The sequence below is a fragment of the Plectropomus leopardus genome, chromosome 4 (assembly GCF_008729295.1).
Source record: "Plectropomus leopardus isolate mb chromosome 4, YSFRI_Pleo_2.0, whole genome shotgun sequence".
In the NCBI taxonomy this organism is placed as follows: domain Eukaryota; kingdom Metazoa; phylum Chordata; class Actinopteri; order Perciformes; family Serranidae; genus Plectropomus; species Plectropomus leopardus.
In genome coordinates this window covers 24,470,780-24,496,277 of record NC_056466.1, presented here as the reverse complement: position 1 = coordinate 24,496,277, position 25,498 = coordinate 24,470,780, and the positions used below count along the sequence as shown (strand labels likewise).

Here is a 25,498-nt window from a genome sequence, read left to right as displayed (position 1 = left end):
AAAATAGTTTCCAGTTGTTGTGAAGTTCATATGATGATGTTGAATTATTTCTGTAAACGTCATCATTTTAATTTTTAAAAAAAAAAGAAAAAAGAAACATGTCCACATAAATTAAATTCCTCCCCCATCACTCTCAGACGTGAAACAGTTAACTGTCAGCGCCTGCTTCCTGCTGCAGCTCCATGCAGTGGACTATGAAATATTTGGAGGACAATTGGTTAAGTGGAGTTAACCGTTGCCTTTTTCTCCCCGAGGTATCCTCCTCTGTGATCCCGCCGAGCCTGGCGCCTCGCAAAACACAACTTGTCTGGCTTATTAAATAGTATGACCTGCAGAAAGAAAATGCCTGTTGCTTCTCAACTGAGGCCATTGTGAAGCGAGAAGAGCTCATGACAGCCCTTAAATTGCTGTAATGCTGTGTGACCAACAGTCATACCTAATCAATTTCTAACGTGGCTGCGCACCTTTTCTTATCGGATTTGAGGCTGAGCTTAATTGTTTTACTCGTTTTTGTTTTTGTTTTTGTTTTTTTCAATTGTGAGTCATTTGATCATTTTATGAGGCATGTTTGTTTAATTGAAAGGGTATTTTTTTTCTTTGTAGATTTTAAGAGGCGTGATTTAAGATGTTTTCCTGTTTTCCCCTCTTCTTAGATGCTTTGATATTTCTATGTGACTCTTTTCTGCTCACATGAGGAGAATAACTCATCTCATAGTACCGATGGAGTGCCCGGTTAATGGATGTAAATGGTCAAGAGAGTCCTCCCCACTGGTTAATTGCGCTAAAATTGGTCTAAGCTACTTTGTGAAACCATCAATGGCCCCGCACCGCATGGGGTCTGTATGATTAACTTCTCCTTCCTTTCAAAGGCCTCTTGATGTCCCTCGGAGGGCGACGAGCCAATCAAACCCGCACTCTCTGACGTCACGAGGCCAACGTGACGAGCTGATTGGTGGGAGCAGGGCGGGGGGTACAGCCCCTGTCCTTTTATAGACGACCCCGTACAGCGCGTAAAAGCTACTGGGCACAGCTGACAGCGCCGGAGACGCACATCGGACACAGTTACGCACACAGTCCTCTGAACGGGCCGCTCGGAGGTGCATGGCCCCATCCCCTTGTGTCATGATGAATCCTGTGCAGGGGTCCCAAGACTGTCCCAAACAGCTCCATCAAAAGGAGGAGACGGACACGGAGGGCGAGGAGCTTCAGCCAAAAGACATGACCACTGAGAAAGGATACAAACTTCAGCGGAGCAGCCTCCCGTTTAGCGTTGAGTCGTTGATTTCCAAGAAGACCACTACCTGTCGGACTTCTTATTCCCCTTCAGATTTAGCGCTGCCGAAGCCCCTAACCGGACAGTTCTCTCCAAGGACTCTTTACGCGGAGAGCAAGGTTTCAGCGGAGAGCTCGCAGGGTGTTTCCAGTAGTTCCAGCGAGGACAGTCCGCAGTTTTGTGAGAAAGAGCAGAGCACTTGGTTCCAGACGTCCTCCTTTTCTACTCCGCCGCGTAAGTCCGTCCCTCTACTGTTCCCAGAATTGTGCATGGATACTTTTTCCACATTTATTCATCTCCTACTGTCGATCAAAGCTGCCAGAAAATAGCGTTATTAGGCAACAGATGCATAAAAATAGTAAAGTCAGTAGTCATATGAATGTTGCCCATTTTGCTCTGCAGACTGTGCGCAAAGTTCTTTCTTGAACTTTCCTTTCGTTTTGGGAAAAAAAAGCAGATAAATGATGGTCCCAATGAGCACGTGAAGCACATTTTTGGCCGCTGATTTTGTTCTTTGCCAGAATGTTTTCTATTATTACTATTATTATTATTATTATTACTATAGGCTTATCACATATATTTCTTATTTTTAAAATATTTTATATTTACCAAAAGATACAGGTGATCTATGTAAGCAAATATTCCAAATATTATCATGAATAAACCTTAAATGTTTACACGACTGAATGTGATCACTTTGTGATGCATATTAGCATAAAGGCTTAATTTGTCATAAAATATAGTCAAAAGTATTTATTGATATCAGATTCAATAATACTTTATTGATCCACGTGGATATGTTGAAGGTCCACATGTTTGTTTGTTTTTATCTGCTGTTATAATTACGAATCAACCTCCAACTGAATCTAAACTCATTTATTTCTCTTTCTGATTTCTAACAGGGAGCTCAAGTCCAACTCAGTGTACTTTACGGAAACACAAAAACAACAGGAAACCTCGCACGCCCTTCACTACCTCCCAGCTGCTGGCGCTGGAGCGCAAGTTCCGCCAGAAGCAGTACCTCTCCATCGCCGAGAGAGCCGAGTTCTCCAACTCCCTCAACCTGACGGAGACTCAGGTCAAAATTTGGTTTCAGAACCGGAGGGCCAAAGCCAAGAGACTGCAGGAGGCCGAGCTGGAGAAGTTTAAACTGGCCTCAAAGCCCATCCTGCCCGCCTTTGCTCTGCCGCTCCCCCTCGGTGCGCACATGGGCTCTCCAACGTGGGGCCCGTCAAACGCCTTCCCGAGGCCTAGTCTGCCGGTCCCGGGACTGTTCAGCGGACCCGTCACTTATGGGATGTACTATTTGTCTTAGTATTACTAAGTGTGTGTGTGTGTGTGTGTGTGTGTGTGTGTGTGTGTGTGTGTGTGTGTGTGTGTGCGCGCGCGAGTGTGTGTGTGTGGTGTGTTCTCTGTCATGCAATACACTTTCAAACGAGGTTGATGCGTTTTAAACACCTCGGAAACATTTTTGTATTTTTAATTTGGAGTTTAGAGAAATTTTCTAGCCTCCATAGTAAAAAAAAAAAAAATCTATTAATTTTGGGACACGTTTTGATATATCACTGTGCGTAATTGGAGTGAGCTCTCGCTCTGCTCATTTTCAGTGGATTGTGGATCCACAGGCCTAAATTACTGAGGCAATACTCCAAAAGTAAATGTCAGGTTTTTAAACGACATGCCTTAAATATCTCCTTTCCAGTCCACGCACCGTGCTCCTCAGTGGTTTGTGAAAGTGGACATTTAAAGTGTGTCCAGACATGACGGAGATCATCTGCTGAAGCGGAGGTTTTAAACGCAACAGAAAAAGTACTTAAACGGTGTCAGTGCCTTAATTAAACCAGAGTATCACTTGAAGTATTTCTCCTCATTCAGCATTGACTGTTTCTGCTAAAACTGCAGTTTTCCGCAGAGTTGCTGTTTGAATTTTCTGTCACAGTTTCTACATTTTGTAAACATGGAGCAAAATTATATTTTTGAGGGAAAAAAACCCACATACGTATTAGATCTGTTTTTTTCCTCACAGCGTGGCCTTTATGGGAGTGTTATAGATTTTCTCTAGGAATTTTGCTGTTAATGTAAATAAAAATGTGTAGTTCATAATGTCCTGCAGCCTCGCGCGAGGAGCGGCGGGAAATGTGGTATTTATTGAATATCTTTGTATCTGTACTGTGTACATACATCACTCTATCTAAATGCTCAGTTACTTGTAAAAACTGATTTTAGTAAATAAACATTATACAAGACTTGAAAGTGACTGACTCATTTTGCAACTTTTTTCCCCCACAGTTCTTTTTATTTAGATATGAATTATTACTTATAATAAAGTTTGAAGAATCAGTAGAGCAGGAACTTATATACTGAGTGCTCCTCCAAAAAAAAAAAATATAACCTCATCAAAGGTACAGACTTTAATGAGATAATCGCTTTTGTCGTTATTAATATTAATGTCATTTTTAATGAAAGCAATGTAAGTAGACTACGCCAAACCTCAACCATTGTTGCCAAAAACCTCATCGCCTGTTCACATAATTGTTATCATTATCCAATATGAAAATGGTTCAACACTTATGTTATTTTCCAATATCGTGCAATTTGCACTTCAATTTAAAATAAAGTCCAGACTTGTTAGAAATAAATTATCAGGGAGAATTCATTATGAGCCTTAGACAATAAGTGCAGTATCAGTTAAACCCCCGTTCTGTTAAAGTCAAAATTAGTTATAATATTTTAGCAAACATTTGTTTTCTGTTCACATCACACATCTGTTTTACTTTTCAACAAAGCATTTGCCAACGTAAATACACGTTAACCCAACACATCTTGTCATTAGAAGAGGATACACATGTGTTTAAGGAGGGCTGTGAAGAGGATACACACACACCTCCTGTCCAGTAAAAATGTTTCCAACAAGATCGTTTTAGAGCCATTTTTTATTATTATTTTATTTATTTTATTTAATTTTTGGTGTCGTTGCTTCGCACATCGGGAGGCCGATATTTACCTACCATGTCCACAATATCTTTTCCAAATATCGCCAAATAAGCACAAGTCATCAGCTTGATAACGTTTGCACATTTTTTAAAATGCGGCATCTGGTTAAACGTGGTGCTTTTTATTGATTCTTGTTTGGTTCCCTTACACACTGATGTAAACACGAGTCATTCTTTAGTCCAGCAAGTTAAGTGTTAGTTCTCGTAATTAGGCTTTTATAAACCATTTTTTTACACACAGGTTATATTTTTAAAAAGATAGACAATATTTTTTCTTATTTCCTTTTCATTCACTTTTTTCTTTCTTTCTTATGACCATACCTTTTCAACAAAAAAATGATCGCGTGCTGCTTTCATAGGCTAAAGTCATAGAAACCGCCAGACAATATATTATTGGGTGTATTTATATTTTTTCCTATTAAAGCATTTAGGTGCAGATAATCATTTAATAAACTGTGTAAGCACATAATAACTGTATTAAAATAGTGTTACCATTCTGTTTTCGGACAAAAAAATCATTGTGTTCAAGCACTGCAAATCTAACGTTAATCTTTAATACCGCTAAAACATAACAATTAACAACTGTCCGGCAGTGAAGTAAATTAGAAAGTTGCAGACCTTTTATCGGCGAAGAGTTGGCTCGCTGTAGTTTCTATATCGTCCAGCAGAAGGCGGTGGCGGACTCGCGGCTGCTCCCGGTGCAGATTTGTGCAGATGAAGAAGAGGCACTTCCGCTGTTCTTCTCTGTCAGACTCCACTTTGTACAGCGAGGTGAGTACGCTAGCGAGGCGGTCTGCTGAATGAAAAACATCTAATGATAGCCTGCTTAATAATTATCAGTGCTGCTTATACATGTATCTTTGTGCACGTAATTCAACAGTAAACTTGGCATTCACTCGTTGTTTTCGTGAATAACCTGACGTTGTGGAGAGACTTGTCTGACCTTGGCTAGCAAGCTAATGTGGCTAGCCGCTGTTAGCCAGCTTTGCAGCGGTCCTGAAATGAACAAAATGTCAAAGGCCCGGTGTCATTGATTGTCTCTTGTCAAATAAATGTTTTTCCCCTCATCTTATCTGCTCCATTAGTTGTTAAATATGCTTTATTAATCTAGCTCCTGCAGATATGCGCACGGTATTCATTTCTGACGCTGCTTATTATTAGGCCGAGGGCATAAAATCTTTATTTCGAGCTGCGAGGATTATTTGTCAGAAATGTTGTTTTTTTTTAAACACAGCGAGGTTCTGCAGTCAATTATTAAAAGTGAACTTACTGCTGGATTAACTGCATCATGACACAATGTCGCAGCTTGTACGTGTAAAGGTGAACGTGTTTTTGTCATTTAAGGCTACAGTCGTGCTTTACCTATTTATCCAGGACACTTTCTTAAGGTTATATAACCTTTGTGACAGCAGCACGTAGAGCTCTTTCCATATATATCACCACATCGTATAAATAACATGGTATAAATACAAAAGTACACCTGCCACACATGAATTACACGACATTGTAATGCTGGAGAAACTGGCGACATAAAGTGACCATTTACACTCAGTTTACAGGTAATTAAATCCACATAGCTAAAACTTCATTTAGTGAAAAACAGCCCTGCAATGAATCCAACCTTCATGAAGGTTAAAATGTTACACCTATGTTGAAAGGGATTGTAGAGAGGTGTTGATTCAACCTTTTGGTCTTTTTTAAAGCTTCATTAGTACTTTTTGTGTTGCATTAACTGATACTCATTTTCATTTTTAAGTCTATGCTTGCTGACAGAAATAGCGGGACAAAATTTCTGTATAAGGCAATACAGTTAAGCATCTAAAATCACCATGCACTTTAACAAAACTTCTCCAAAACACAAGTGTGAAAGTTCAGCCTTGTCCTTGGTAACAGCAGGACGACAACAACAAAACCTATCTCTAAACGCATGTAATTGGACCCTGAGTTGTTGTTTTTTTTTTTTCTGGTCAAATCCTCATATAGCTTCAACGCAAACTGAACATTAACATTGATGAAATTTGGATTTGTGTTTCTGTTTTTACCAGTTCAAAATAAAGATTCATTCATTCATTCATTCATGGCAGGCTGGTTTGCTAGACTACAAGCTATGTGTGTCTCCTGGCAGCTGAGAGTGTAGGTATAACTGGATTTGGGGTTTTTTTTTGAGGTTTGTTTGGCCTAAACAGGATTTCCGTCTCCCTTTCAGACAGGCAGAATGGCAGGCCGCCGTGTAGCCCTGAAGGCCATTGACTGGCTGGCCTTTGCTGAGCGGGTTCCACCCAACCAGAAGAGCATGTTCAACGGACTGAAGACCCGCAGTGATGCCATCGCTGCCAAGTCAGTTTCACACCAACACCGGGCTTTAAAGAGTCGTGCTGAGTCAGCTTAAGTCAACCTTGTTCTGCGCTATTGGAGAACACAAAAAATGAAGCTGCTTGAATACTGATAGTTTATTACAGTCAACACCGCTTTATTGGTTGATGTGTTTTCTTGCTGATGGGATGTTTCAAAGGACTCTGCTGTAATTTTACCTTTCACCTAATATGAGAGTAACACAGCAGAGTTAAAGTGTCCACCTGGCTGAGAAGCTTTGCAAGGTGCTGCAATGAAGGTCACATGTTCATAAAGAAAAGAGCCTCTGCACACTTGGATCCATTTATATTCAGTGTGCTCTTGGGCGGATGTGCTTTTGTACACATTAGGGCCGGATGTCACTCTTGGCAGTTTGCTTGAAAACGCATAGAGAATAATTTGGTGAAACTGATAACGTGCTCAACCTACAGAGGAGCCCATACCTGTTATAAGGCATTTTAGAGGAAGAAATTAAAGCTGCTGACAAAAAGACTGTTTAATTGATGCACCTGCCATTTTATATATGCATTTTTGCTTTTTTTTCATATACCTATCAGGTCCTCTTTATTAAATTGAATTGTGGTTATCATTGCACTGATTAGATTATTTGATGTCCTCTTTTAGTTTGCTCACAGTATTCACCTTGATTTTCATCTGCTTGCCCTCAACGCCATCTCCTCTCTTTATACCAGACTGGCCTCCCTGCCAGAGACTCCTGTAGCCATTGACTGGAGCTACTACAGGGGCGCAGTGGCCAGAGCCGGGATGGTTGATGAGTTTGAGAAGAAGGTGAGTTGTTTTATGTTTGAACAGCTTTGACGGTTGCAGTGCCTGTGAATAACCATAGCAGGCGAACTACAGCTTAAATTCCCTTTTGGTTTCTGCCTCTGCAAACATAATCAGTGTAGCTGTTGGCAGAAAAGTATAATATAATAAGTATGATTTCTTTTGTGTATAATCACCTGAAAATAAGAATTATTTTGTTTCTGTAACCTTAGAATTAGCTGTTCATGTATACATAAGGAGCACATCCTAGTCCATGATGTTCACCATGCTGCACTGCCATGTTTCTACAGTAGCCTGCAACAGACAAACCAAACACTGGCTCCTGATAGGGCCACTCACGTTTTTTGCATTAGCCACTGTATTCTTCAGTCCCTTCATGACAGGCTGAACAGTGATGAAAAAAACAAACAAACACTTTTTTTGCTGCTTTAATCAGTGTTTTCACTATTTTAGATCGCTGGGTCTGTTTGTTTTGGAGAGGAATAGGATAATTTGACTCAAAATTAAAAGAGCAACATCTGGATCTTAAGTTATCAGAGGAAACAGGTGACCACATATTAGCATCAGAGAAATACTGATTTGTCCCGTGAAAATGCTTCATTTGTTTTGGAGAGGAAGAGACATCTGCGGATAATTCAGCTCCTGGTAAAAACCTCCTGAACAATGAACATGGGGAATTTTAACTAGGAGACGGTTGAGCTGGTGGCAATCCTTAGTCCTCAACTAGATGCCACTAAATCCAACACACTGCTGCTTGCAACTGTAAACATTCTTTATTTAACTGTTGAGTTTTCTCGGCGTTGTAAATACTGTATATATTGTTTGTTTATGTCGTCCTCTGTGCTTTATTTCCTTCATCTTTATCCCGCACATTCCTTGTTTTTGTACTTATTTATTAATATAGTTTATTTTGCACAGTTATCTTTCTATTTTGCCATCCCTTTGCTGCTGCAATGTTGGAAATTTCTCCACTGTGGGACTAATAAATTATTATCTTATCTTATCTTATCTTTAACTTGTAATATCTTCAGTTTGTTTAGCATTTGTTGGTTTGTGTTACAGTGCTAAATGATAAATGTTCCTCCTGCAGTTCAAAGCCCTGCAGATCCCTGAGCCTGTTGACACACAGACGAGCGCCATCAATGCACAGGAAGCTGAAGCTGTGAGTGATTACACCAAACAAAACCACATATTGTTTAAATTTCAGCTTTACTCTGTTTAAATGTTTGACTTTTAATTGAAAAACGGATTCAATTAAACCAAAAACCAAAATTGGCAATTATATGTCAATTTTGCAACAACTTAGAGAAATGTAATAAGCACAAACAGTTACAGATTAGTACAGCAATCGTGAAATTCACCCAACACTATAAAAGACTGCGAAATAAAGCAAAGGGAGACAGAAACCACAACTGTAATAAAATGAAATTAACAGGAACATTGATGTGTTTTTTGTTGTCATTTTCCATTGTCATATAAAACTGTTTTGTTTTTTTCCAACAGAATAAGAGTGCATCGGCCTACATTGAAGCATCGAAGGTCCGTGTCGCTGAATATGAGCAAAGGGTGAGACAGCCATTGCACTCGTTACTAAAACGCCTCATGGACGTCTTTATGAAACCTGTATTAATAACCTCACTGTTTTTCGTTTCTACCTCTCTTTTTTTCCCTTCTCGTCGTGTTTGGGCACAGCTGGAGACGTTGAAGAACATGATCCCCTTCGACCAGATGACCATCGAAGATCTCAACGCCGCTTTCCCAGAGACCAAGTTGGACAAGGTCAAAAACCCCTGGTGGCCCTACAAGCCCATCGCAGATTTGTAGACCTATTACTCAACGTTCACCTCACAATAAAGTTTATGTATTTCAAAGAGAACTTTGGGATGACTTCATTATTTGATAAAGATTTTCTTTTCAGTTGTTTGAGTTGTTTTGATCAAATTCAAAAAAGGCAGCTTATGATGTTGTAGGTAGAAACCACGAGGGGGCGATGTTGCCTCAGTTATGCTTTGATAGGAAAAACGTGTGGGTTGAAAAAGCTGTTAACATTTTGACAAACCAAATGTTCTCATTAATCTGCTCTCCCTTTTGATTGATTGATCAGTAATCACTGTATGATAAAACTGTTACCAAGGTGAATGTGCCTCTTTGGGCATTCACTAAATCCTAGTGATGTTATTGACGTTTGCTGATTCAATTAGCGGCAGTTTTGAGGTACAGAGGTCTGTTACAATAGAATTGACTCAATCACTTTATTCAGTGTAACCAAAGGTAAAGCTTTATTTACATATTAGCATGCAGTGCGTTATCAAATACATAATCATAAAGGTATCTATGTATAGATTAAAAGATCATCTACATTTATAATGTAATATGTAAATCTTTTTTAAAACTGTCCACTGGATACTAGAGCAATACAAAAATGCATACAGATAAATAGAATGAGAAAACACAAAACAGACAAAACTAAACGAGATATGATTGGATTCACATTTCATAATGCCAGGTTATATCATATTAAAGTCATTTAACAAATTATATGTTATTCTACCCTTTTTGTTATTTACCCTTGCTAACATGGTGCTCTGTTGTTGAATGTCATTAACGAAGTGCAGCAAAAATGATTTAGTTTCTGACCGTTTTTCCTTATGAATATGGCATTTTCCAAAAAAAAGTTGTATGATAGACAATGTTATTTTATCATCTTGCCTGTAGTATAACATTACATCAGATGCATTTATTTAAATATTTCTCTTAAATCTCTACTTTTTACAAAGTTGGCAGCATCAATTCTAAAACCATCGAGTGAAAATACATGAAAAAATAAGTGACAAATATTTTGTTCAATCCCACACAAAATCCCATTTTCAATCAATATTCAGCTTGAAATTTTACAACACAAGCTTTACTGGATTAATTGTATGTAATATCTTGAAGGATAGCTCTTTTTCGCAATTTTTTTTCATGCTTTTTCCCACTGTATACCATTAAATAAGGATGACCAAAAAGTAATCATGCTGATCGTGATCTATCACAGACTGACTGGTTGTGTATCTCGTCAATGATTGGACGACGACTATTTATTTACATATTTGTGGGCGGGATATAGGCCGTTCGCACCGGCTTTGCCTTCTGATTGGTCTATGCTTACAGCGCCTCAGTCGTTGATTGGCTAAATCTCTGGTGGAAGTAAAACAGGAGGGGCCACTGGGAGGGGCTTCATCAGAGATGATTTCCGTTGTACATTACTTGCAAGTCGGTGACGATTGACGGGAGTCCATCAGCTCAGGTAAATGCTCTCTTTATTAACATATCTGTAATCTAACGACCTGGTTTCAGTATGATAGGTTTTAGCTCTCGGTAGTGTGATTTACTGAGAGTTTTCATTTAGCGTCAGCGTGTGACAAGCAGTAAAAACAGCGGCCATCCGCTCCAGTGTGTCAATAACGGTGAAGCTCAGTCAGATATCCCCTGTGGAGGTCATTTGGCTAAAAACAAACGCATCAAAACATCATCGGTTCAACATAAATGGTGGTTTGGACTTTTGCTGTATCCATTTCCATGATGATGAGCACAGTAAACCACGATGAGTAGCATCGGAAGCTAAGTTAGCTGCCGTTTTCCAAGAGGGATTACGTTATGCATACAGCCAGGTGCCCTCTGTCCCGGATGGTGGAAAGATGTTAAATTCTGCTGTCTTCACCCCCCACGAATATAACCCCAAACTAGTAGTAATACCACATTAACTACTTAATGTCTGACCGAGTGAATGTCACTCATTACACGCACTTTCTGTAGCGTTTCTCTGACTGTTAGCTAGCTCAGCTAACGGTACACCACTGCGTCAAAACAGCCTCCACTGCTGTGCATTAGCTACATTTCGTGCGAGCTTTAGGATTATTCAAAGAAAACTCCGCTTTGTAGTACTCTGATAAGCGGTTCCCTGTCTTCTTGACATGTTTACAACACAACTCCACTATCCCGTCAAAGCATTCACGAGAGGTCAGCGAGGCAACCCCATCTGTGGGTGCAAATTGTGCAAAACTATTTTGGCTGAAGGGAAATATGAGCTCATGTCGACCTCTGAGTTCACCTTGGTCAGTGTTTTTGTCATTTGAGTATCGGGGTTTATGTTGTTTGTATTTACTTTAAGCTCCCATTTGCTCTCACTTTAAGGCATGTCTCTAGAAAGGTAGTGTGAAGCGGAATTTAACAGTTTGGCTTGATTTTCAGGGTCAAAGGTGAAAGAGCAACAAGTTTATGTTGACAGTAGTACGGGGGGGCACTTATTTAATACCCTTTTAATATTGAACATGTGCATTTGTATCTCCCAATAAGAACATGAATATAGAACTTTTATTTTGACAAAATGTAAAACATTTATATCATAAATTGATGCAGAAAAGGCACAAAGTAGTGCAATGAAGATTCATCCTAATGCAGGAAATCAAGTGTTTGATGCTCAAAATGTTCGGCTGTGGGTAGGGCGGGGCAGTATATCAATATTATATTGATATCATTATATGACACTAGATATTGTCTTAAATTTTGAATGTCATAACTGTGTAACTTTTTACTGGTTTTAAAGGCTGCATTACAGTAAAGTGATTCAATTTTCTGAATTTACAAGATTAATTGGTTAGTTATCAACTATTAAATGAATTGTCAACTACTTTGATAACTGATTAATTGGTTTGACTAATTTAGAAAAAGCAAAAAATCTTTGATTCCAACTTCTTAAATGTGAATATTTTCTCGCTTCTTTACTCCTCTCTGACAGTAAAGTCAAATTTCGGATTTGGACAAAACAAGATACCTGAGGATGTCATCTTTGGCTTTGGGAAACAATGACTGACATTTGTTTTGACCAAACACTTAATCAATTCATCTGGAAAATAATCAACAGATTAAGAAAAGAAGATTTAATGAAACATAATCTTAAGTTGCAGCCCTGGCCTTAACGAACTTAGTCTTTTTACCCACGTTACTTATGATTATTTGTAAAACATCTCAGTGTGTGCATATTTTATGAAAGCACCGATAGTCAACTTAACATGTTGTTGCAATGTTTAGGTGTTTGGCAAAACCAAAAATATCATGATACTTGATTTTCCCCATATCACCCAGCCCCGTGGAGGACCCTCAAACCCCCGCTTCATAAGTGTTCCCTCCAGTGTTGAAACTACACCCTTGGTTTAAATGCATCGTCCTACAGGCAGGTTATTGTTATTGTGAATGTCATGGCTAGAGTGTGTATTGTGTTAAAACAGACATGGTAGTGTTTGTAGCCGGCCCAGGTCTGCCCCTGGACAGTGGAGTCAACACTAGCTTTATTGTTCTTCGGGAACAATGGGAGCGGGCCTGCATGGAGGCAGGCACTGCTCGGAGGCTAGAGGTCGGCTACTGTCTCATCTCTGGAGGATAGCCGGCCTGTGCTTTTCTTACAGTGTTATTACCACACACGATGTTGTGTGGAGACTATCTTAAGCAAAGTGTGATTGTAGCAACAAGTTTTGGTCAACCTGAAATGATGAAAGTTTTGTGAAGGAGGCTGCTGCACAAGCGACAGTGAAGGAAATGTTTTAGCACAGCAGTAACACCCTGAAGTCCACCGAGGTTCAGTTTTTGAACAAACAACTTTCAGCACTGAAAAGGATTTGGATATCATGGCTGGCTACCTACTAGAGCAATAAATGAAGAGCCCAACTGCAGCCAGAATTTTCTGACATTTGGCTAGCATTGATTCCCTACTCATTCCCACATTTACTTTATTTTTATTTTGCATGCAGTGTTATGAGATCACTTGAAAATGTAATTCACCATCCAGTTAAAAATGAAAATCCTCATAATACATATGAATAATAAGACTATAAATATTGGAGGATTAAGCTACAGGGTGTTATTAAATTTACACATCTTTTTAATGTTCTAAATAGGTGCTGAATTCACAATAGTCAACATTAATACAGAAGATTTTTATTTTGAGAGATTATGGCCTTGAAATTGTGTGTGTCCCGAAGCAGCATCCCATCCTGTGGTTTGTTTGTGACTTCATGTAACACGACACCGCGTCCTCAACCTTTCACTGATTGAATTTCATCCATGCAGCAGTTCAGCCACCCGCTCTGATGTTATAGATTCAGCAGGAAATACATCAGACGAAAGATGCAGCTGGTGCCAGCCTGTGTCGTTAATTCATATGCAGGCTACGATATTGGGACACTGCTGGTGTCGCTGGCACATATGGTCTACAAATTTTAGCTGTCATCATCGTCAAAAATCAGTCCTTATTGGCAATAAACAAATTAAACCTTGGATTGGAGGTGAAATCAATCGATCAGTTGATTGACAGAAAAATAATTGACAATTCTTATGATAATTGATGAATATTATTTCAGCCATTTTTAAGCGAATGTAGCGAAAAAACACCGAACATTACCAGGATGAGAGGATTTGCTGCTTTTTATATAATCCTAAAGTGAATGACTTTGGGGGTTTCTTAGGGCAAACAAAAATGTTTGGAGACTCTTGAATATTATTATTTAGACTAAACAATTATTCATTAGTTAACATATTGCACCTTCATTCATAGCTAATTTGATTACCATTGAAGAAGCAGGAGCAAGATAATCTTTTCATATTGTTGCTTAAAAATGACTGAAACAGTTTACTCATTACCAAGATAGCTGATTCAGTTCTAGTTGATTATTTTTCTTTTGTTAAACTAATCAATTACATGACTTAACGTTAGTTGCAGGTAGGGCTGGGCAGTATATTGATAAGGTGACAGGAGACCAGACATTGTCCCAGATTTGGGATGTGGGAATATTGTAAGTGTTGTATTTTCCTGGTTTTAAAGGCTGCAGTGCAGTTAAGTGCTGTTATTTTCTGAACTTGTCAGACTGTTGTAGTTGCTCTATTATTTGCCGTCATCCGCTTAGTCATCATAGCCACACTACTGATTATCATCTATCAAAAATCTAATTTGTGAAACCATCAATAGTCAAGTGGACGTTATCATCGCAATATCGATTTTGAGTTAAAAAAAAATACTGATATTTGATTTTCTTTTTACTGCCCAGCTCTAATCAATCATTTAACATCACTGCAGTATCTATATCAAGGTTTTTGGTCAAAACAAAAAAAAGTGATGTTTGCTTTTCTCCATTTTGCCAACCCTAGTTGCAGCCCATCCTCAGACTGATTAAGAAAACATTTTTCTTCTTTTAGTTTTTCTATCAGCAATATTTAACAAGAAATCTTAATCTGCCAGTATTAACATGCATTCAAACACCTTTTAGATGAAAACCTAAGACACAGAACAAGAGGCCTGTTTGTAGTCTTTTCTACAGCTATGGTAATGTCTCGTCTCTGTTGGTGTTGAAGTTTTGGCTTGTTTGTAGGCTTCTTACATGCTACTGCTGTAGCCTACTTTGTATGCCCTCGGTGAACAGAGTGTGTTTTTTAAGACGGCTTGTTTTCCCTCCAGCCTCATTTTCCGCTGGAGTCGGGAGTGGGAGTGGGAAATCAGTGGACCTCGGTGAGCTAAGCTAGCATAGCTGTTTATTTGTCTATAGACAGTGAATGAAGCTTGTTGTCCCAGCGACGGCACATACGCCTGTGTCAGCTGAATCTGGCTGCACTGGCAGATGTGGGCAGAGAGGTGGTATGTGGCCGGCCTGGATGAACTTTGGGAATTATTGCTTCAGTGATCAAAGAATTCTGGGTATACTGGACGACCCCCAGTAGATGTGCATGGTTATTATAACTGTAAATGGACCACCTGTGTAGGTGACTATATCACAGCATGCAGACGCATCTGTTTTTATGCAGGGGGCTGTGCTTTAGATGAGTGGTTGGGGGAGAGGGAGGGAAAATGGATTGTGCAGTAAATTAAACAAAAGCAAAATTGCCATATTCTTTTAATGCAGCAGCAGTTAATATCTCACAGAGACATCCTTAAGTGCATTTCATAGCTAATACTAAAGTACTTTTTTCCCCTCAGCAGCTGTTTGTGACTTGTGGGGTGGTAATTGATCTGTCGATTGGGGCTGATCAGATCAGATTGATGGATGAGAGGAGCAGCTGCTGCGAGTGAATGCAAACTTTTAGACCCATTAGAATGAACGATTAAATTTTACTTTTACTGCGCCGGATGTTTTGCTGCTCTGTATGTGCCAAGAGAATGCTCTGCACTCCCGAGTGTGGTGCGGTGAATAACTGAACAGTACGATACACACAGGGTTTCCCACACATTCATTTACTTTTTTGCGGGCTGCCACAATTAATACACCTGCCACCACCATCACATTTTTGAAGCTGGACTGTTCATTAGGAATGTTATTGGTATATACACTATATGGACAAAAGTATTGGGCCACACCTCTTAATCACTGAATTCAGGTGTTTCATTCAGTCCTATTGCCTCAGGTGTATAAAATCTTGATGAATGGGCAACAATTCCCACAGACACACCAAAATCTTGAAGAAAGCCTTCCCAGAAGAGTGGAAGCTGTTACAGTTGCAAAGGGGGGACCAACTTCATATTAATGCCTATGGATTTAGAATGGGATGTCATTAAAGCTCCTGCAGGTGTAATGTGTAGGCGGCCCAATACTTCTGTCCATACAGTGTATATACAGTTCAGTTATTCATAGCACATCTGGGGAAGAGATGGCACTGCAGTACGTCAGGCGCAGTGAAAGTGAAACTTTCTTCTGCTGGGTTCATCAGTGTGATCTGATCAGCTGTGAATGGATTGACAGACAAATCATCTACCCTGCGAGTGACAAACTGCTGCAGAGGAAAAAAGGAATCCATGGCCACCTGCGCTGCGTTCACAGACCCTCAAAGACCCTCAAAGATCTCTGAATTTAGAGAGAGGACAGATACAAAGGGACGCACAGGCTTTGTCAGCTACTGGCACACATACACTCTAATTCTGTGGGAAACTCTGATATATGTTTAAACAATGCTCTAAATGAACTGTCCAGCTCCAAAAATAGAAAACCTATTTTCTATGTTCGGATGTTTTTAATTAATCGTGGCAGGCCGCCACAAATAAATGAATGTGTGGGAAACCCTGTGATGACACACAAATGAAATGCACACAAATTTAAAAAAGAACAGATTGTGTAGAAAAAACAACGCCCACAAACTTTTCACTCTTTATTATACAGCAGCCTTAAATGATGTCGCCAAATCCCCGATAGAAGTGGTACCAAATTAATTGGGACAGTAAGAAGATCATGCTGCATAGAGAGGGATGGATGGATAAAAAGAGGGGAAGGGGTTACCATCTGGGTTTGTTTTTATCTGTTGTCTCCATAGCCTGTGTGTGTGTGTGTGTGTGTGTGTGTGTGAGAGAGAGAGAGAGAGCGAGAGACAGAGACAAAGCTCAGCCCAGTGTCCTTAACAGTGTGCTGCTGTAGGATGCAATAATTTGATCCTTCTCTTGATTCTGGTTCTCAGTTAAAGCGATTTAAAGGAGAGATTAAGTATGATTGACCAGACAGTTGAAAGTAATGTCTGGTCTTTATGTAGTGTCTGTTAAACCACATTTGCTGATGTTTCTTTACTGTTTTGAAGTAACTTGGAGCAATTTAGTGTTTGTTTGTAATTTTGTAGCTCACAGGAAATGAGAAAGGCCTTACATAGCCAGACACTGGTCAGCAGCCTCAAAGAAAATACTAAGTCTGGAGGTGTGAGTTGATGTTTGTGGATTTCGAGTTCCTTCTAGTGAGGTTGGCATCGCTGTCAATGGATGCAGCTGAAAAGCCAGAAAAAGATTAACATTTCTGTGCGTGCATGTGCATGAGTGATCAGCATGTTTTTTCCATTTCGATAGACAGTCTTCACAGAGGACACACAACCACTCATCTGTGCTTTTCCTACTGTGACATGCAAAATGTCTTCCATGAAGAAGCCCTGTTTAGTATGAGTGTGTCTTTTTTATTTCCAGTGGCCGTTGATGGACCATCCCTATGAAGAAACAGGGTTACAATGGGACAGAGTACCTCGGAACAAGAGGTCCAAGGAGGCAGCCCAGAGGTTACAGAGGTCGGTTTGCTCGCTCACTGGATTTATTTGCATAATGATAAAACACACGGGTTAAAGCCATAAAATCTTGGCATTCAAGTATGCACTGCTTGCCTTCAGAAGTTCTTAAGGGAGCTCACATAAAAGGCAAAGTCCATTTTTTTCTGCCAGACTTTATATTTTAAAGGGAAAGAGAAAGGCCTACTTTAGACATGCACACTGTCACAAATAATAAATAAATGATCTGTGAACAGCCATATTGGTCTTACACAAAATGGGGCAAAGCAGCCCACCGGCAAAAAACGATCTATCTTGTATTTGCCATTGAGAAAATACACTTAGATAACAAGTTTAGTGGCAATTAAACAAGCAGCTCAGGGCACATCAGCAGCTCATAATAGCAAACTGTCTTACTGGCATCGCACTCAACATGAACTTTTCCTAACAGTGGCCGGATGAATGTGGCTGGAAAACTCAGAACTTCTCTCCCAGCTGAATATGAGAGTTCAAACGGCCGCAATCACAGGTCATAATATTCCCACAATGTAGCAGCCTTTCTCAAGTCACTGGGGATCTTGAGCTTCCCTTTGAAATAAACTTTTTGCATCAGTTTTTTATCCTACTTTGCACTGCTTCTCCTACTTTGAAAATAACTGAACCAACCCTAGACCTCATCCAGAAGCTTTACACCACAAAGCGTCTTGAACTCAACCCAAAACCCAGTACGTTGTTCATGTCAGGCTCAACCTCAACTTTACGTTAGAGTTTTCTTTCTGATATATACTAGCCCATCATTTCCTGTTATGTAGTCCTTGTGTGAAACACTTTGAAAGATGCTACATAGAGATACTGTAGTTGTTTGGAATGAGCGAGTACACCATTATTTGTATTTGTAAGTATTCAACCAACCAACTACATCATCTGCATCTGCACTTTCCAACCAGAAGTGAGTTTAAACTGGAAATGGCTGGGACAGAAACAGGAGTTTTTATTTCCAGCCCCAAATTTTTTACGAGATGATCAGAAGTTGCCATATTTATATTTTATTACTATTTTACTACTATTTGTAGAACCATCTCAAGATTGAGCTTCCGAAAGTTTTTGATCACAAAAATTTGTTATTGAAGGCAGCTACCCAAATGAGGATTTTCCTACATCATGACACATGTCCCAGTCAAAACAAGTACATTATCCATGTCACTTTTTTTCATCCAAGTATTTGGCTCAACCCTAGCAGTTATTATTATTATTATTATTATTATTATTATTATTATTATTATTATTATTATATGACAATGTTCACATGTACATAGTGGCCTGTGAAACATGACTGACTTTCAGTTTGTTGCACTACAGCTCGCGAATTTATGGTAGCAATTACCTTCACTACACTTTCCACACTCACACTTTGATTTCTAAACTCCATTGCGTCTGCTTGAAGCCTCCAGCTTAATTGTATTCCTCTGTGCACATCCTGCCTATGCGCTCTCCCCATCTGTTAGTCAATATCCCCAGTGTCCAGCTTAGGCCTTTTACTGCCAAATAACCCTTAGCTCCTCACACGGTAATCAATAACTACTGATAACAGACATGTACTCCCACTGGCTGTCAGCCAAACACTAAAACATATTACTCTTGTTCTTAAAAGCTGTATCTGATGGCTAGTTAGACAAACACACACAACAAACAAGCTTATCTTGGCCATGGCATCTCCACTCCCTGCACTGACAGGCATGCTTTAATGTCTGAAAGAAGTGCTTAGTTAGATGTTCGATGGACTTAAGTTAGCCTATAAAAGTCTCCTTGATCAAGCAAAAAAGAAAACTACTCTGCTTTCTATTCTTTCTATGTTTAGCTGCTTGTTTTTGGAGCGCAATGCGAATCATTACAAATAAGCCATTTCCTTATGGTCTTATGCTTTCCTCTTAGCTTTTCTTTCTTGGTTTCTGTTATGCTTCATTTCTTTTTGTCTCCTGCTGCCTCGCCAAGAGTCCAGCTCCCATCAGTTTTCATTATGTCTTGTTGTCAGCCCTCGAGACTTGTCTGTGTGTAGTGAAGCTACACTGCTTCACAGCAGCAGAAGACCACATTATACCCTACATCCATGTGTGACTGACATGGACACAGCCATACCACACAAGGGTGGAGATCAGTTTAGACGAGGTCACACTACATGTTTTTTTATGCCTATTCAAAGCCAGACCGGTCTGCCCCAACCACTGCAGTAAGTTAGGACTTAGAAAAGCAGCGTGCTTGATATTCAGCACAGATTATCTTGTAGATTTATCCACAGACTGTTACCTTTTTGGTGGACTCCATACCACTCGGAGCCTGATAGTATTGTCTTTTTTAACACCCTCTTGTCTTTATTTTCTTGCCACCTGCTCTTTTTTAATTTCTGAGCACCTTCTCTCTGTGTGTTCTAAGCACTTTCAGTTTTCTGAGCACATTGCTGTCTTAATTGTCAGAGCACATTTTCTCATAATTTTCCGAGCACATTTTCTTGTAATTTTGTAAGCACATTCTCGTAATTTTCTGAGCAGCAAGTCTCTTTTTTCGAGGCTCAGTCTGCCCCACTAACATAAAAAAATACTTGATTTAGTGTTATCAGCATTCTTTCCTTCTATTGTAGCAAAACACATAGGCTCACCTTGGCTACAGGGGATGTGTACGCTCTGCAGTTACATGTCTCTTAAGGTGTAATTATGGAAAATCTTCTCTCACCTGGGCTTCACATTTGGAAATCTCAGTCTGCATATACTGTGGAGCAGAGCAAAAGGGCTGCGAGAGGTGCTCACTGTTTGTTTTAGCAAAAGTTTGAGAAATATATAGATGGAAGACACATGTTAAGGCACAAGCCCAGAGAAGGTCAGATAAGATGTTCATCCCCGTCTCTTCTCTTGTCCCAGGCCCTGATAGTCTGACATTCCTGGCTCCAGGGCAAATCCCTTATTGCCACATTCCATTACACTTCAGTGGCATTGAAACCTTCAGGCCCACACAGTGTTTCAGTCTTAATATACTGTAGAAGCGTGCAGCCGCTGGGTACATGCTACTAAGCAAATAGCACCGCCCGAAGAAGTTAATGATGTTTGTTTGAATGAATATTTTCTCTGTGTTTCTCTGCTCATCAGGACGGGTTTGATAACATCAAGATATTTGTGGAGGAGGAACTACAGACGAGCATGGTGAGTGCAGGGAATCTACCATACATGAGTCACTATAGGAAAAGAGAAATGAAATTTAACTCAGTAATATTTAGAAAGTACAAACATGCAGATGAAATAATGAAGTCATAATTTCAGTGCATTAAAACCTCCAAGTAAATATAATTTTAGTGCTACAGACATAACTACATTTTGTCATTATACGACCTTTGATCCCGTACTCAGATCAACTCTTTTCTCTCTTTGCTTCTTTTCTCTTCAGATGGTGGGGATGGTGATTGGTGCAGGCATTGCCATAGTCCTTATCGCCATCCTCATCTTCTTCATCTTGCGGAGGATCCAGCTTCGAAGTCAGTAAATCCTGAGGACCCCATCTCACCATGCAACATGAAGTTTTAGTCACAAAAAGTGTGAACCTTAATGTATTTCTGTGGTAATTTGTCATTTCCTATATTTTTCAGACATAGAAGCTCAGGAGGCCCCCAAATACCGCTTTCGCAAGAGGGACAAAGTCATGTTCTACGGACGAAAGATCATGCGTAAAGTGAGTATGTGGCTGGCCGTGACCTTGTGTCAGTCTTATCTCGTGAGTGCGATATCTCAAGAAGGCCGTGAGGGAATTTCCTCAAATTTTGCAAAAATGTCCACTGATTTGAACGGATTTGAATTTGGCAGTGAAAGGTCAATGTCACTGCGACCTCAAGAAAGATCTTTTTGGCCATAACTCAAGAATTCCTACACTAATTACATCAAATGTCAGTTATGATGAGGAAGTGCTGAAATTACATCCAAATGTTCAAAGGTCATCTTTTCTTTAAAATCATAATGTTCCTCAACACTTTTCTGGCCATTACTAAACATCATATCTGAGGAACAGTGGTGGAGACATTCGGATACTGAATTGGTGACACTAATGTTAGTTACCCAACTTGAAACAGTGCCGGTTGTTGAGATCTTCTGTGCTGCTCGGTTGAAGATGTGTGTGAAGCATCCATGTTTTCACAGATGTGGATTTATATTGTAACTGCAATTTGACTGGTTAATGGAGCCACATGACTGCAAGGCGGTAATTCTAGTTTTTTAATTGACTAAAGTGTCAATATAATGGAAAGAATTTTTCAACCAATATTTTTTCCCAACAGGTCTCTCAGTCTACCTCTTCCTTGGTGGGTACATCCTCTTCCTCTCGGCCACGCCTAAAGAAGAAACAGAAGATGCTCAACATTGCCAAAAAGTACACCAAATAACTCACTCCCACCAACATAACATTTCTATTACTGTCATGACCAGTTCACTGTTAGTGGCTCACAAAATCCCAAATCTCTTGATCTAATTCTACTGTCTTCCTGTATGTCTGCTGTGCAGGATCCTGCGCTTTAAAAAGGAGGTGCCCACCCTGCAGGCCAAGGAGCCCCCTCCCTCAGTGTTGGAGGCTGACCTCACTGAATTTGACGTGGCCAATTCACACCTCCCCTCTGAGGTGCTCTACATGCTCAAAAATGTCCGGTGGGTGTGTTTTCTTTGTCACAGCTGTGTAACTGTGTTCTTATGTAAAACGCCGTCTTCTAAAGGCACAAACATGTCCTGACATCACAGCGTTAATTTGCATGATAGGCAAATTCTCTGAAATATGTGCATTGCTTCCACAGACATGCCTTTTGAGATGTGTGTTTCTGTTGTGCAGCAGTTGCCTAGCAAACTGCGCTCATAAAGCTCAGTTAATGGCATTCCACGCAATTTAACGCAGACTTTTAAAAAGCCCTGCATTTTTGAATATACAAACTTTACTGATTAATGTTCACACCTGTACACACCTCTTTATGTTAGTGTACAAACCTCCTAATAACCTATCTGTCGTCCCTCTCTGCAGCGTGCTGGGTCACTTTGAGAAGCCCCTCTTCCTGGAGCTGTGTAAACACATGGTGTTTGTGCAGTTCCAACAAGGGGAGTACGTCTTCAGACCGGGCCAGCCTGACAGCAGCATCTACGTGGTTCAGGATGGGAAACTAGAATTGTGCCTTACTGGAACGGTACGCAGGCTTGTTTGTGCATGCATGACCGTTTATCTCGATAACCTGGTTATTTAATGTGTGTGTGTATGTGTGTGTTTTATGTGTTTGAGGATTACATTACCTAATGTGTAATGCACATGGGAGAAAATCCACTCAGGGGTTTAACCATGGGAGCTCTGACTTTAACAGTGTATTAGCATCTATTAACATTTAACTCAGATAATCTCATTAGAGAACTGGGGGGGATATGGCTGTAAGCAAAAGTTCTTCTCTTAATAACAAATAAGTACATTACAGCCTTTCAGTTGCGTTTTACCTCATCTGCTCCACCTGTCCCTGCAATACACTAATTTTATCCATTTTAGGGGTGACAGGGAATCTTTAGGGGTAAATAGCAAGTAATCACTTGAAGCTGAAGATTATTATGCAACTCATTTTTTCTAGTCATAAATATGTAATAAACATGCTTTGGTCAGTGGCCTTTTTAAACTTTGAAAGTGTAGAGTGTATAGGGGCTTAGAACATTATAATGGAAGTATAAAATGGTAAAATCCATGATGTACATGATTATCCTCCTTTTTTAAAAAAATTAAAATATTGGTTAAATTAAGCAATTTTGCCACACATTGTCACGTCATCCAAGTCATCATTTGAGACTGTGCTTCTCTTATGTATTTAAATTTAATTTTCTGTGAACGCACTTCCATGCTATGTAGTGAAATGAGCTTCCTGCAACCAAAATGCACTCAAAACTTTCATTTATTGTTGCTAATGCCACCTTCATAATTCTTGACTCTGGAAAAAGTCAGAAAATAGGTGTGGAGAAAAAAGAAACCCCAAATACAACCACAAATCACAGAGATGCCGATTCATACATAATATCATATGACATCTGTTTTTTGCAAAATATGGAAGTTAATTTGTGGAGGCGTTTGTCGTTGGCAAACTACAAATGGATCATAAACAATTACTACAAATTACTTGAGGTCCCCAAGCAAAGAGGGTTTTAGATTGGATAATCCTCCCCATTAAGACTTCAGTCCAGGCTTTATATTATTAAAATCAACTGTAAATACTCATGTTCTTTGAAAAACTTAACAGGGGTTGCTTGATGTGCATGTCTTCCTCATGTCTTCCAGGATGGCAAAGAAAGTGTGGTGAAGGAGGTTTACCCAGGAGACAGTGTCCACAGCCTCCTCAGCATCCTGGATGTCATCACAGTAGGTCACACCCACACAGATCTGCACAGTAAAGTGTGCTGCGTCACACCTGCACACACACGCTTCTTCAAATCACATTATTCACACTTTTACTGAAAGATGTGCAGCCCTCGCTATCAGAGTTTTAGACCCCACCCACGTCTCTCCTCCCTCACATCATTCACATTCACCAGCTGACTCACCCAACCTTCTCCGTCTGGCACACATGTGACTCATACATTGATTCTGATAAAAAAAAAAAGAATCCTGTGATAATCTTGTAATAAACTGGATGGGAGCAGCATGATGTCAATGCCTGACTTGAACTGAGTGTTTTAAAATGATAATCACGAAGATTTTCATTTTTTAAATAGATGAATAAAACATTTCTTCAAGAGCTGTTGAGAAGAAGCAGTCTCTCATGTCAGAGCTCCTTTTCTCAAGTATTCTGTGTTCTTTGTGTCCAGGGCCACCAGAAGCCTTACAGAACGGTGTCAGCACGGGCTGCAGAGGTTTCCACTGTTCTCCGTTTACCTGTTGATGCCTTCCTCTCTATATTTGAGAAGTACCCTGAGAGCCTGGTGCGGGTAGTACAGGTGAGATGTTTGTTTAATTATGTTTATTCTTTTTTCAGTCTTCCCACTTTATTTTAATTAGTATTTAATTAGTATTCAAATATCTTAAGTCAATCTTTCAAAAGTATTAAAAATGTTGGGGACAAGGGAAGTAGGATTTTCAATCTTTATTTTTTGTTGCTTTTTTTAATGTTGTATTAAAATCTAAAAATAATTGGTAAGATCTCTTCAAAAAATAATAATTTACTTAATGCCTCTGGCATTAACATCAGAGATCATAAGATAGCGAAACTAACGCTCATATTTACTTTCTGGCCGGGAGACTTATAGCAGAGGATCCACTGTCTGTCTGCTAACTGTCCCTGGACGACACAAAGAGGTTCATAATCACTGAAAACGGCCATTTTGCGGCTCAGTGTGTTTTATGCAAAAAGTTTTTCGAACTTAGCGTGATGGAATTAAGGCAGTGGAATCCCACATGTTTAGTGAGAAACACAGAATCGCTAAGAAAACCTGCCCAAAAAAATCCCAAACAAAAAACAGCAGGTATTTTCCCGTTCTGTTTCCATGCCTGTGAAAGTGATTTTTTTCAGCATTTAAAGTAGATCATCTTACTTTTTCACTGGTACAAATTGGAAACAAGTCCCATTTTATGTTAGAATAAACATTTGGGATAAATTGTCCCTAACCCTGTGATTGATGTCAGTTCATGTTTTTGTTGTTGTGTGTGTTTTTTTTTGTTTTTTTTCAATTTTGGTAAATGTAAAACTGCTCTTAATTTACAAAAAATCCAGGTAGCATTGAAAAGCCTTACAAAGTCTTAAATCTAACTTGCCTTAAAGTTTTTTTGTCTCTCTCTCTCTGTCTATCCCTCCCGCTCAGTTACTGTTGGTTAGAAATGTAAGCTCACTCATAAAACTGAGGTGGTTTTGATAAAAATCATCCAGCGGTTTGCATGTTTGGGGAAACCACTCACTTCCTGTTTTATCTCTTCAGATTATCATGGTTCGTCTCCAAAGAGTAACAGTCCTAGCCCTGCACAACTATCTGGGACTCACCAATGAGCTCTTCAGTCATGTGAGTTTATCACACACCCACACACA

At 39.6% G+C, this 25,498-nt stretch overlaps 3 protein-coding genes across 6 annotated transcripts in view; all 3 read left to right on the top strand.

Moving 5' to 3' along the window:
• Positions 1–467: 467 nt before the first annotated feature.
• On the top strand, positions 468–3,514 carry LOC121942503 (homeobox protein MSH-C-like). Its single transcript, XM_042485723.1, has 3 exons — positions 468–537; positions 870–1,507; positions 2,176–3,514. The coding sequence occupies exons 2-3, from the start codon at positions 1,102–1,104 to the stop codon at positions 2,586–2,588; spliced, it is 819 nt and encodes a 272-aa protein (XP_042341657.1). The 5' UTR covers positions 468–537; positions 870–1,101; the 3' UTR covers positions 2,589–3,514.
• A 1,469-nt stretch (positions 3,515–4,983) lies between these two features.
• Positions 4,984–9,280, top strand: atp5pd (ATP synthase peripheral stalk subunit d). Its single transcript, XM_042485443.1, has 6 exons — positions 4,984–5,037; positions 6,473–6,603; positions 7,311–7,407; positions 8,495–8,566; positions 8,908–8,970; positions 9,097–9,280. Exons 2-6 carry the CDS (start codon positions 6,482–6,484, stop codon positions 9,226–9,228), a joined length of 486 nt encoding a protein of 161 aa, XP_042341377.1. The 5' UTR covers positions 4,984–5,037; positions 6,473–6,481; the 3' UTR covers positions 9,229–9,280.
• A 1,350-nt stretch (positions 9,281–10,630) lies between these two features.
• The window catches only part of pnpla6 (patatin-like phospholipase domain containing 6), a 39,306-nt gene continuing 24,438 nt past the window's right edge, over positions 10,631–25,498 (top strand). For all 4 annotated transcript variants that reach the window (XM_042484721.1, XM_042484719.1, XM_042484720.1 and 1 more), the window contains exons 1-11: positions 10,631–10,693; positions 17,366–17,463; positions 20,577–20,630; positions 20,872–20,959; positions 21,071–21,153; positions 21,752–21,843; positions 21,975–22,115; positions 22,480–22,639; positions 23,761–23,841; positions 24,288–24,416; positions 25,392–25,472. In XM_042484721.1, the coding sequence (XP_042340655.1) occupies positions 17,407–17,463; positions 20,577–20,630; positions 20,872–20,959; positions 21,071–21,153; positions 21,752–21,843; positions 21,975–22,115; positions 22,480–22,639; positions 23,761–23,841; positions 24,288–24,416; positions 25,392–25,472 (966 nt within the window). In that variant the 5' untranslated portion in view covers positions 10,631–10,693; positions 17,366–17,406. The remainder of the gene's footprint in view (positions 10,694–17,365; positions 17,464–20,576; positions 20,631–20,871; positions 20,960–21,070; positions 21,154–21,751; positions 21,844–21,974; positions 22,116–22,479; positions 22,640–23,760; positions 23,842–24,287; positions 24,417–25,391; positions 25,473–25,498) is intronic.